The sequence below is a fragment of the Trichechus manatus genome, unplaced genomic scaffold, assembly GCF_000243295.1.
Source record: "Trichechus manatus latirostris isolate Lorelei unplaced genomic scaffold, TriManLat1.0 scaffold00024, whole genome shotgun sequence".
Taxonomy (NCBI): Eukaryota; Metazoa; Chordata; class Mammalia; order Sirenia; family Trichechidae; genus Trichechus; species Trichechus manatus.
The window spans coordinates 1,002,187-1,014,595 of record NW_004443960.1 but is presented as its reverse complement, the minus strand read 5'-3'; the positions used below and the strand labels follow the sequence as shown (position 1 = coordinate 1,014,595).

The following is a 12,409-nucleotide window of genomic DNA, read 5'->3' as shown; positions in this document are numbered from 1 at the left end:
GCTGGCCACAGGGTAGTGAGAACACAATGATTGAAACAGAGGGTCTGCCCTGGGGGCTCAGACTAGAGTTGGAAATAAGATTATTTGTGATAGCGACAAATGCAATGAAGAAATAAAGCAGAGGACTGATGGGCTGAGAGCAGATGAAGCTTCTGTCTCAGCCAAGGCCTCTCTGAGCAGCTGGCATTGAGCAGACACCTGGATGATTGATTTAAAGACCCCTTAACTGGTACTCAGACCATGGTGGTCCCAGCAATCTTTCGTCCTCCGCTTTGGGGTCACCAATGGTTCTCAGGACAAAAGAATACACTTGTTGAGGACTGGAGGCTTGTACCTGGGGGGTGAGGACACTGCCTTCTCTCCAAGGACCGGAAGCAGCCCTACAGAGGTCAAGTAATGGTGGAGGAGCCCCAGCCTCAGGAAGATTTTTGTGCCCCCAGGATGGAAATAAAACGTTCAAGCCGCTGAACTTCGAACTCTCACACAAGCTTGGGCAGTGGGCCTGTCACAGTAGCCGATGGATTGTACACTTGATGGGCAGCAGAAGTGTTTTACTCTGCCCAAGATTCGTTTAAGGTACCCTGGGTGTGTGTGCGCCCCCAAAACCAGTAAGATTGAATTTTCCACTGGCTTGCACTCTGACTACATGTGCTATGAAGACCATAGTGTGACATCTCTCGCTCCTCCAAAGTGGTGAAGAAGTGGATGCTCATGGCCCTTCCCGCACCAGGAGCCCTGAGCCTTGAGGTGAGAGACCCTTGCCCCTGAGCTGAGTTCCTCGTGGCGACCACTCCCGCTGCTGTCAGCCCTGCCCGATGGCCACTTCCGGCCTGCCTGAGCACAGCGTTGCAAGAAGAGATTTAGCGGACAAGGGAAATGGCGGATCCCCAAACCCAGTACCAGGGTGCATCATAGCTGGACCAGGAAGAGCATGGCCAGGGAGCTGAGATGCTGTGAGGCAGATTCAACCTGAGATGCAGGACAGAAACCCCAGAGCCAGCTTCCGGACGGAGAGAAGGCTGTCCTGCTCTTTCCTTTCAAGAGGGCTCTTCGAACAACCCTCCCAGGTTCTGATCTTCCCAACGCCAGGCTTCCAGGTGGGGCCACCGGAGAAACACCTGGGCCTAGTGCTCATAGTGTCCAGGGGACACACGTCCCAGAGACACACAGTCCAGAAGGACACAACCAAAGGGGACACAGATCAGGGGGACATATGTCCCAGGGACACACAGCCCAGGGACATACAGCCCAGGGGGACATAGCCCAGGGGGACACAGTCCAGCAGGAAACACAGCCTAGGGACATAGCCCAGGGACACAGCCCAGGGGAAACACATCCCAGGGACACACAGCCTAGGGGGACATAGCCCAGAGGGGCACACAGTCCAGGGGGACACAGTACAGGAGGACAAAGTCCAGGGGGACACACAGCTCAGGAACACAGCCCGGGGAGACACATAGGCCAGGGGACACAGCTCAGGGGGACTTAGTCCAGGGGACATAGCCCAGGAGGACACACAGCCCAGGGGGACACACAGCCCAGGGGGACACACGGCCCAGGGGGACACACAGCCCAGGGACACACAACCCAGGGGACACACAGCCCAAGGACACAGCCCAGGGGACACACAGCCCAGGGGACACACAGCCCAGGGACACACAGCCCAGGGACACACAGCCCAGGGGACACACAGCCCAAGGACACACAGCCCAGGGGACACACAGCCCAAGGACACACAGCCCAGAGGACACACAGCCCAAGGATGCATAGCCCAGGGAACACACAGCAGCCCAAAGTGGAGACGGCTCAACGGTCCATCATCGGATAACGGATGAACACATCGTGGTCCATTCACACAGCAGATTATTACTCAGCCACAAAGAGGAACGAGGTCCCGACGCATGCCACAACGTGGATAAACCTTGATGACGGGATGCGGAGTGAAATAAGTCAGTCCTTGCTGAACCTCAGACGCTGAAGGTCTAGTTAAGCCCACTCTCCCCCACCATGGTGCTCTCCCACTCGCCTTCCCGCCACGCCCGAGGGCCGCCCCTCCCAGACCGCAGACCCCTCTAGGGGGGCTTCCCGCCCGCACAGACCCTGCCCGTCACCAAGGCCCTCTTACCCTCGCTTAGGGAGGTGTGGGCTGCAGCTTCACTCGGCAGAACGTGCACCTGCATTCATGGGGCAGCTCAGGGCTGCACACGCCTCCCTGCCCCAAGGATGACCACTGCAGAGTTCCCTCTCCCGCCATCTGCCTCCAGATCCTTGGACCTTGAATCCTGGGGAGAGAGTCCAAGGGGGCCGCCTCCTCCCAGGGCCCAGGCCACGAGCGTGCCAGTGGGGAAGGCAGGAGAGACGTCATCTCCTGATGTCTGCAGTGTGGCCCTCTCTGTCCACCTGGAGCCACCACGGTCCTGGACCCCTGAGGCTCAGGGAAGACGGGTCTGTCAGGAGCCATGTGTCCCTAGGCTCCTTCAGGTCTGTGGTCACATGGGGCTGGCCTTCCCCAGACTGAGTCCTTGTCTTCAGACAGAGAGGGAGGGAGAAATGAAAGACAGGAGAGAGGGAGGGGAAGAAAGAGGGAAGAAGAAAAGGTTTGGGATGGAGAAAAGAAAGGGGAGAAAGGAGGAGGGCCAGATAAAGGGCGAGGGAGGAAGAAAGGAGGGGGACGGAAGGAGGGAGGGACAGAAGGAGGAAAAAAGGGAAGGAAGGAACTAAGGAGGGAGGGAGAGAGGGAGGCAGGAGAGAGGGAGGGAGGGAGGAAGGAAGGGAGGGAGGCAGGGAAGAAAGAGAAGAGGGATGGGGCTGAGGAAGACTGGGCACAGGATGACCTGGCTGGGCTCCCAGAAACACCATCACAGGGGACGGGACCCAGCAAACCCTCCTCGCCCCAGACATGGCTGCTCAGCCTAAAGACTCAGAGCTCAGGGAACCCCCAGGCAAGCCCACACAGGGTCCCAAGCTGCTTTTCCACAGTTTAATGGACACCAGGGCACAAGGCATGGGCTATGAGCCACTCATCCCCACAGACCCCCACCTCCAAGACCTGCCCGCACAGCCCCTCCCTGCCTCTCCCCAGGGGAGCCGAGGAATGGCCTCCGGCGCTGCGGAGGGTGAGGTGGAGGATGAGGAGGCAGGTGGCCTCCCCAGAGCTCCGGGCCCCACTGCAGGCCTTCTAGTACCGGTGGGAGTCGGGGACATACTGGTGAATCCAGGACACGTAGCTCATCACGCGGGCATAGACCCCTGGGAGGAAGCGGTGGCCACAGCTGTCGCCCCAGCTCACCAGCCCTACCTGGAACCAGGTGTCATTCCAACTGCAGGCCAGGGGGCTCCCAGAGTCACCCTGGGGGGAGAGGGGGCACTTGGCAAGCTCGTCCCAGTGCCATCGAGCAGTGGGTCCTTCTGCCCCATCCCGTGGCTGTGGTGTCGAGGGACAGAGGGGTGCAGGTGGGGCCTCACCTGGCAGGAGTCACGGCCCTCGCTGCCCGCACACAGCATGTCGTCCTGAATGACCTTGGTGGTTTTGTTTGAGGAGACGCCGCTCAGGTAGCGTTGGTTACAGTCCTCGTTCCCCACAATAGGGATCTCCACCTCCTGCAGGCTGTAGGGCTTGGGCAGGTGCGCTGCGGGGAGAGCCTGGGTGAGCTGGGGGCAGGTCTCGAGGGCAGTCCTGGGCGATTCCCCTCTAGTGCCTGGATCTGCTCATCTTCAGAGGAGCATCGATGCCCGCCTGGGTGGTGGGGCGCCCAGGGAAGAAGCTGCGGGCCCAGTGGGGAGGGGACAACCACTGCCCGGGTCTGTCAGCGAGTCTGTTCACAGAGGCCCTGATGTGGTCTCACAAAGGGGCCCCCCGAGCAGTACAGAGAAGAAAGCATCCCCAGGACCTTCTCCCCGCCTCCTCCCACGCCCATCATGTGCCCCGGCCCCTGACCCCCCTGCTGCCCCTGCCCCTGACTGCCGGGTGCCCCTGCCCCTGATCCCCCAGGTGCCCCTGACCCCCCAGGTGCCCCTGCCCCTGACCTCCCATCTTGACAGCACCCCAGCCAGTCACCCAGCACGTCTTCCCCGCAGGCACTGTCAGGGAGGTGGGTGGGAGGTTGACCGGCTGCACATAGTCCGACAGCATCACGGAGGTCTCTAGCTTCAGCAGGGCTATGTCTGCGCCCCCCTCGGCAGACAGGCTGAGGTTGAACTTGGGGTGGCGGATGATCTCAGTCACATTCGTCAGCTTGTCGTGGTCATAGAGTTTCAGCTGCCCGACCTGGACCCGATAGGCACTGGGCCCCAACTCTATCCTGGAGGAGAAGGGTGGGAGCTGCTCAGAGGTGCAGGCTCAGCGTGGCAGCAGGAGTTGATCCAGGGGCTCAGAGCTAAGGATCTCCTCAACCTGGGGTGTGTTGCTCCTACCACCGGTCCACCCAGAGCCCTGGACCACTGACCCCCAGGCCTGGATGCCCCCATACCCTTCCCACCACCCCTCTGTGTGCTCCTCACCAGGAGCAGAGGGCGGTCACTCACGGGACAGGACAGTGGGCCGCAGTCAGCACCCACTGGGGGTGGACGAGGGAGCCCCCACACACATGCTGCCACAGCCCCAGCTCCTTATTGTACACTCGGAGGCTGACCTGCCAGGGCCATCTTCTGGGTGGGGCGTCATGGCCCCCGACAATGCCCACAAACTCAGTCTCTGGACTAGGAGCTGGGAAGGCAGAGCAGGAAGCTGTCATGGACCCCAGTGTCCTTGCCCCAGGCTCAGCTCAGACCCTCTCACTCACCCATCTCCCCCACTCCCCGGATTTCAGGGGCATCCAAACAATCACCCTGACCCCCGAGTGGTTCCTGGGAGGCTAGTGGAGGCCTTGGGGGGCAGGGCCAGGGGCCAGTGACAGAGTAGGCATTGGAAGGGCCAGGACTCACCTGGGGTCTTGGGCATGGAGCCCCCCAGGCAGGGAAGGATCAACAATAGCACCCACCGCATCTGCAGGGGGAGGGGGGGCTGGGTGAGGAGACGGGCCTGGACCCCGGGGTCTGGGATGGGGAGGGCGGGGTGTGAGTGGGCACCACCTCACCTTGATGGGACACCTGTCTTCTCTTCAGCCTCTCTGAGTCCCTTTGTCCCTGCGCACAGCAAGGTGGGCAGGTTAGGCTCCCAGGGTGGGGGGGATGGGCAGGAAGTGGGGCTTCTCCTTTGTGGGGCCAGGGTGGTCCTAGCTCAGGGGGTCCATCAGTGGTCACTGGGGTGCTCTTGCTATACTCCCAACTTCACCCTGCTCCCAGTCAGCCCCTCACCAGACAACCCCCACACCTCCTGTGCCCCATCTCAGCTGCAATCACACAGCCTGCCCCGGTGGGTGCAAGTGGGAGAAAACAGGCTGACAGGATGATCCAGAAATCCCGGGGCACGGGAACCATGCTGGCAGGACCAGGGACCAGAGGCTACCAGGTGCTCAGCAGCTTAAGCATAGAGCTGTTGCGAGGACAAATAGCCCAGTGCTGAACCTTCAGTGAGGCAGCATGGAGCACGCCACCATCTGACTGGACAGAGGGTGCTGCCTCCATCTGACTGGATAGGGTACACTGCCACCCTCACTGCTGCCACTATCACTGCCACCATCTGACTGGACAGAGGACCCTGCCACCATCTGGCTGGATGGGGCATGATGCCAATGTCTGACTGGACAGGGAACACTTCCACTCTTTTCTGCATGCTGTCTCTTTTCTGGTTGGATTCTCCAGAGGAAAGGGCTAGGGTTGAGGTTGGCTTGAGGCTATTAACTGGGGCTCAACATCTGTGGAAGGCAGGTGGAGGAAGCAGAACTGGGCAGGGGGAGAAAGGGGCTACCCTGCAGGCTGACAACATCTTAATCAACCGATGGGGAGATCTAGAGTGCATATGGCCCCCATTGGGACAAAACGTCTGGCTGTCCCACCTCCTCCTGGATCATTCGTTAGTTGGGGGCTAATGAAGGATTTAGCAGGAAGCGGTGTGACTGGGTGTGGGGGCCAGAAGTTCTCTAGTGACAACACTCCCAGCAGATGGCACAAATTCCTCCCCTGAAGAGGGATCTGGGTGACCCAGCTCTGCCCAACACTGTCCACCCCTTGGACTGCTTCATACAGGTGGGGACCAGCTACTGCAAGGTTCCAGGGGCCTCTCTTTCTGGGGAAAACTTACTAGAGGAGGGTTAATGGGACAATCTTAAAGCCTCTGCCTCTGCAGTAGTTTTCAGGGCCCTAGCTGAGACTCATCAGGCCCCTCCTCCACTGTCCGTTCTAGACTCCCACACTCTGGTCTCTGCAACTTACCTGGTGGTGTGACCCAGACCTTCATCCCTGAGGAGCCTGAGCCCTAGTCACCGTGGACTTCTCAGGCTGGGGTGGTTGCACTTGTCCACTTACCATCACAATTGATAAGCGGTATCAAGAGGCATGCAGTAGCTCTCCTGGGTGCCACACATTCTCCCCTGCCCCCCATTGTGACATAGCAGCCTTCCCTGCTCCTGATGGTCAGTGTCAGTTGTTCAGACCAAGATGGTAGCACTACTTATTGCCTACTGCTCTCTGGACACAAGGAACTCAAACTGCCCAGGCATCAGTTATAACTTATATTTAAATAGGACTCTCGATGTCCCATAGCAAAAGTATGCCCCTTTGAGAAACCAGGGCCTCTAACCCTGAAGAGCTCAGAGCTGTGGGGATGGAAAGCACAAATTCTCCCACTGGGTCATTGAGTGTGATGGCAATGGAACCACCCCTGCTTCCTGCCCTTGGTTCCCAGGCCCATTGGTTCTTCCTACTGGAGACACAGCACCATACAAAGGCCTTTGATTCAATGTCTATGCTGTGTCCTAGAGGATGGCTGTCTGTCGTCATAGGGTATCACCTCTCAGCTGGCTCTTCAGCAGGCCATCCCAATGCTCTATTAAGAGAGCAACTTCTGTGATATGACCACTGGATCCCATGGCCAAGTATCCTCTCCTGCACCTTCTTAACCATAAAATGGGCCCCCAAGTCTGAAGTTATGTGGGATTCTATGCTGGTGTATCCAATATTCCATAGCCCTTGGATCAGCCCTTGCTGGCTGAGTTTCTGCAAACTCATACCTGGAATATGTGTGTATTCCTATTAGAACAAATCTCTGGTCCTTCCAGGATGGCAGGGGCCAATGGAGTCAATTTGCCATTGAGTGGTCGGTTGCTGTCCTTGAGGAATAGCACCATATTGCGGGCTCAGCATTGGTCTCTGCTGCTGGCAAGTTGGACATTTGGTGGCAGAGATAGTTAAATCAGTCTTGGTATTGGTTGGAACCCATGCTGTTGGACCCCATCTTTCCATAGAGACCACTTCTCTAATGGGCCCATCTTGCCACCACTGGAGGCCAATGAACAACTGGCATCATCTGGCCAGTAATTCTATCTACTTGGTTGTCTAATGCTTTTTCCATGGCAGATGCTTTTCTGATGGAGGTTCACTAATCTTTACGCTTCATGCCCACTCCTGTATGCCCATCCACATACCTCTACCCAAGACCTCCATCTACCCAACCTTCCACTTCCAGTCAGCCAGGCCAGTCACCCCTCCCATGAGTATGTATATATTCTCACCTCAGGCCACTTCTCCTTCTGCACAAAGTGCATGAGTAGGTGCACTGCCCAAAGCTCCACCTTTAAGGAGAATGTTCTCTTGCCACAGTCTTCCAAGGCCACTTCCATTACAGACCCCATGTCCCCCACAGTGGTGCTTCAGGTATCTGTCTATCTAGGTCAACATTGGCCCTGTGTCCAAAGTCTGGTATTCCCCCTTCCCAGGTGTGTAGTTACCTGAGTATGACGATAGGCTGTTTTGGGTGGGGGGATTAGGGGAGCTGTGATGGGGCATCTCGATTTGACATTGTGTGGTACCCCCTCCTGGAGATAAATCCCTTCTTCAGTCACTGAGGTCCAGATCTGAAATACAGCTTAGGCACAGACACTTGGCACAGAATTGTGCCTTTTTATTGGGGCAACTTCCCTCCACCTCCCAGCTGCCTTCCTTCATCTCCTCTGATGGCATGAGCTGAGCAGTAGTATTCTTGGCTGCCCTTCTGCCCTAGGGACTTCATGTCTGTTTGTCACCGTCTCCATGACTCTCTCCAGGACAGATCTCCTTGGCTGATGCTCTGACGCAGTCACTCATTTTGATCAATGAGTCCTTTCACTTCTGTGGCATAGGTGACGACTCATGACATCTCTTGTTTCAAGTTCCCATTTCCCTGTGACCACCACTGAGCCTAGTTCTGTGAAGACCTCTCCTGCCTCCGTCCAGTTTGCAGACACTGCCCTGACTCCCACCGGCACATTCACAGCCTTCCTAATGGAGAGTCCTTTGGACTCTCCCACAGAACTTAATCCTGTGGTGGGTCTTTCACCTTAAATAGTCCATCTGCCCCAGCAGGCCACCTCCCAGGCCTTTTATCCACTCCTCCACATTGGCAATTCAGGGGTTTTGCTCTCACTCAGTGTGGATTCCACTTTTCCAGGCCTCTAGGACCATCCTCATGGGCGGCAGCACCATCTGCAGGGTCCCTGCCAGGCCACTGGGTCCTGATCTGGGAGAGGGCTTTGCAGTCGATACACCCCTTCCAGTGCGGGTTAGGCCAGCACTGTCCTGGCTGGGTTCTATTGTGATGAGGCCCTGGTTATAGGTCCAGGGACCACACCCTGAGACAGGGTGGCGTTCAGGGCATTGCTCAGGGATCAATAGCCATAGAGGGAGGGTGAGGGAGGAGATGGCAGAGCAAGCTGTTGATGGGGAGGCCTGGACCCTTAGGTCACCCATGGTGGCTGGAACACCTACACCAGCCTGGGTCACCTTTGGTTGTGGTTGTGGCTCCTGCAGCTGAGGGGACAGTGACGGGCAGACAGGAGAAGCTGGTGCTGACCACACCGCCACTCTCATCCATAGAGAGACCATGTACCACATCACTTGGGAGGTGACTCTGAAGGATTTCAGGGAACAGACACCTGTGCGTGTGTGGGGACCTGCATGTTGCCCTGGAAGTGAGGGAGCTGAACAGAGATGAAGGCAGGTTTGCCCCTCGTGAGAGGGGCATGGCCTCAGATAGAACCTGGCCTCTACTTCAGAGAGGACAGAAAAGTTTCTTTCTAAGGCCGGGGAAGGTGAATTAGCTGATCCTGGCCTTGGAGGGTCCCTTTTGGGGACAAAATTCTGCTGCCTCACCCCACCCAGGACTCCCCTCTGCCCAGCCTGGGGCTCAATGTCCCTAAAGGAGATGGGGAGAGACAAGAGAGCCCTACCTGCTGCCTAATCTCTATGTCCAAACCTAGGCATCTGCGCCAAGCCCAGCAAGCATCACAGTTGAGCCACGAGCCGCATGGCTCTGGGGGAATTCCAGCCAGGATAAGGGGTGCAAACCCAGAGCCCAACCTGGGAAGGATGAGGAGCATGAGCCCAGGTTCCTCCTTCCTTCTGCAAACAGAGCTCCAAGGACACAGGGCGAGTGAGGAAAGAGGTGAGTTTGGGGGAAGGAGGAGGATGAGGATGGGGACGTTGAGTCAATCCATCCACCCTGGATGGTCCATCGTCAGACTCCTAGACTCTCCAGCCTTCCCTGCGCCACTCCTGCTTCCTAGCTCCAGGTGTTCACCTAGCCCCCACCTCCACCTTCCATCACCTAGGCTCCCAGCAAGGAAGGCCTCGCCCACTGTTCCACTTGGCCACACCCACAGGTGAGGACACTCATCCCAGAGCTTGCTGCTCATGCACTTTATTGAGATACAGAGAGAAGAGGAAGCTATGGTCCAGGGAGGCTTCCCCGCTCCTGCCCCACCTCCTGGAAGTCATCAGAGTCTGCAGGGCACCATCTCTGCTGTCCCTTTCGGCTGTCAAGGAAGGGACAGGACTCTGAGGGGGTGGCAAGGACAGGAGGGCCTCAAGCATGGATGGAGGAAGACATTAGGTTCAGTGAAGAATTGGCATTGGGGAGGGGGCTGTGAGGGTCTCCAAAGATCCTGGAGTGTCTGCTCGTGTGGGCAGCATCCTTGTCCCTGCTCGGGGCTCAAGGTGATAAAGGGACATAGCGGCAGATCCAGTTGTAGTAGGATGTCACCTGTGTGTAGACACCAGGATGTCCCAACTGGCCGCATTGTCTGCCCCAACTCATCACCCCTACCTGGAGCCAGGTGCACCACCTTTTACAGACCTAGGGGACCCCAGAGTCACCCTGTGGGAGGAAGAGACAAGCGGTGAGCCTCAGGATCCCCAAGGGCTTGGAGCAAGGGCCGCAGGACAGGGACATGGATGCACTTGGGACGTAGGGGTCTCACTTTGCACAAGGCCTGGCCCTGGCTCCCAGCACACAGCATGTCTTCCCTGATGACATTGGTGTCATATTGCTGCCTGCACTCCTCAACCCCCACAGTGGAGACCTCCACCTCCTGCAGGCTGTAGGGCCAGGGCAGCCGCACTGTGGGGAGAAGCTGAGTGAGCCCAGGAGGTGATCTGGGGTGGATTCATGCCCCTTCCCATCACCTGGTTGATTCAATGACCCCGGCCATGTCTTCCCTGATGTCTGAGTGCAGAGGCTGAGCCTCCAACTGTGTGCCCCTGGTGCCGGGTTCTGGAGCCATAGGCTAAGCCTCAGTTTCCCCACATCTACCTGGGGATTACACAGGACCCATTCCTCATGTTCCGCTGTGCCAATGGGCAGATAACCTCCAGGCTGACACCAAGGACACCAGGCTCAGGAGGGAAACCAAGAGGAGTGTTTCTAATATCCAAGGAATTTTGTTGTTGTTGTGCTTTAAGTGAAAGTTTACAGCTCAAGTTAGTTTCTCACACAAAAATTTATACACACATTGTTATGTGACCCTAGTTGCTCTCCCTATAATATGACAGTACACTCCTTCTTTCCACCCTGGATTTCCCGTGCCCATTCAACCAGCTCCGATCCCTTTCTGCCTTCTCATCTTTTAGTCTCGTGTATCTACCTGAACTAAGAAGCACAACTCTTCATGAGTATCATTTTATGTCTTATAATCTAGTGTAGTCTTTGTCTGAAGAGTTGGCTTTGGGAATGGTTTTAGTTCTGGGTTAACAGAGAGTTTGGGGGCCATGTCTTCTGGGGTTCCTCCAGTCTCAGTCAGACCATTAAGTCTGGTCTCTTTACTAGAATTTGAGTTCTTCACCCCACTTTTCTCCTGCTCTGTCAGGGACTCTCTGTTGTGTTCCCAGTCATGGCGGTCATTGGTGGTAGCCGGGCACCATTTAGTTCTTCTGTTCTCAGGCTGATGGAGTCTCTGGTTTATATAGCCCTTTTGTCTCTTGGGCTAATATTTGCCTTGTGTCTTTGGTGTTCTTCATTCTCCTTTGCTCCAGGTGGGTTGGGAACAATTGGTGCATCTTAGATGGCCGCTTGCTAGCTTTTAAGACCCCAGACGCCACTCACCAAAGTAGGATGCAGAATATTTTCTTAATAAACTTTGTTATGCCAATTGACCTAGATGTCCCCTGAAACCATGGTTCCCAGACCTCTGCCCCTGCTGCTCTGTCCCTCAAAGTGTTTGGTTGTATTCAGGAAACTTCTTAGCTTTTGGTTTAGTCCAGTTGTGCTGACTTCCGCTGTACTGTGTGTTGTCCTTCCCTTCACCAATGATAATTCTTGTCTAATATCTAGTTAGTGAATTCCCCTCTCCCTCCCTCCCCACCCTCATAACCATCAAAGAATGTTTTCTTCTGTGTTTAAACCTTTTCTTGAGTTCTTATTAATAGTGGTCTCATACAGTATTTGTCCTTTTGCCACTGATAATTTCTCTCAGCATAATGCCGTCCAGATTCATGGTTGTTCTTTACCGTTGCATAGTATTCTATTGTGTGAATATACTATAATTTGTTTTTCCATTCATCCATTGATGGGCCCCTAGGTTGTTTCCGTCTTTTTGCTATTGTGAACAGTGCTGCAATGAACATGGGTGTGCATATATCTATACATGCGATCATTTGCCCATTTTTGAATTGGGTTATTTGTCTTTTTCTTGCTGAAGTTTTGTAGTATATTGTAGATTCTAGAGATTAGACCTTGATCGGATATGTCGCAGCCTAAAATTTTTTCCCAGTCTGTAGGTTTTCTTTTTACTCTTTTGGTGATGTCTTTTGATGAGCGTAAGTGTTTGATTTTTAGGGGCTCCCCGTTATCTAGTTTCTTTTCTAGTGTTTGTGCATTGTTATTTATGGTTTGTATTCTGTTTATTCCATGTATTAGGGCTCCTAGTGTTGTCCCTATTTTTTCTTCCATGATCTTCATCGTTTTAGATTTTACATTCAGGTTTTTGATCCATTTTGAGTTAGTTTTTGTGCATGGTGTGAGGTATGGGTCTTGTTTCAGTTTTTTGCAGATGGATATCCA

At 55.5% G+C, this 12,409-nt stretch overlaps 1 protein-coding gene and 1 pseudogene across 1 annotated transcript; both read right to left on the bottom strand.

Moving 5' to 3' along the window:
- Positions 1-3,178: 3,178 nt before the first annotated feature.
- LOC101344850 (mastin-like) lies at positions 3,179-4,984 on the bottom strand. Its single transcript, XM_023728542.1, has 5 exons — positions 4,924-4,984; positions 4,525-4,705; positions 4,027-4,301; positions 3,466-3,629; positions 3,179-3,349 (listed from the first exon to the last, which is right to left on the bottom strand). Exons 1-5 carry the CDS (start codon positions 4,982-4,984, stop codon positions 3,179-3,181), a joined length of 852 nt encoding a protein of 283 aa, XP_023584310.1.
- A 5,079-nt stretch (positions 4,985-10,063) lies between these two features.
- Positions 10,064-12,409, bottom strand: part of LOC101344614 (mastin-like) — a 4,682-nt pseudogene continuing 2,336 nt past the window's right edge.

Coding starts and splice junctions, on each gene's coding strand:
- LOC101344850 (XM_023728542.1), bottom strand. CDS start 4,984: ATGCGGTGGGTGCTATTGTTGATCCTTCCCTGCCTGGGGGGCTCCATG. Junction 4,706..4,923: donor CTCCATGCCCAAGACCCCAG/GTGAGTCCTGGC, acceptor CTGCCTTCCCAG/CTCCTAGTCCAGAGACTGAG. Junction 3,350..3,465: donor AGGGCCGTGACTCCTGCCAG/GTGAGGCCCCAC, acceptor CTCTCCCCCCAG/GGTGACTCTGGGAGCCCCCT.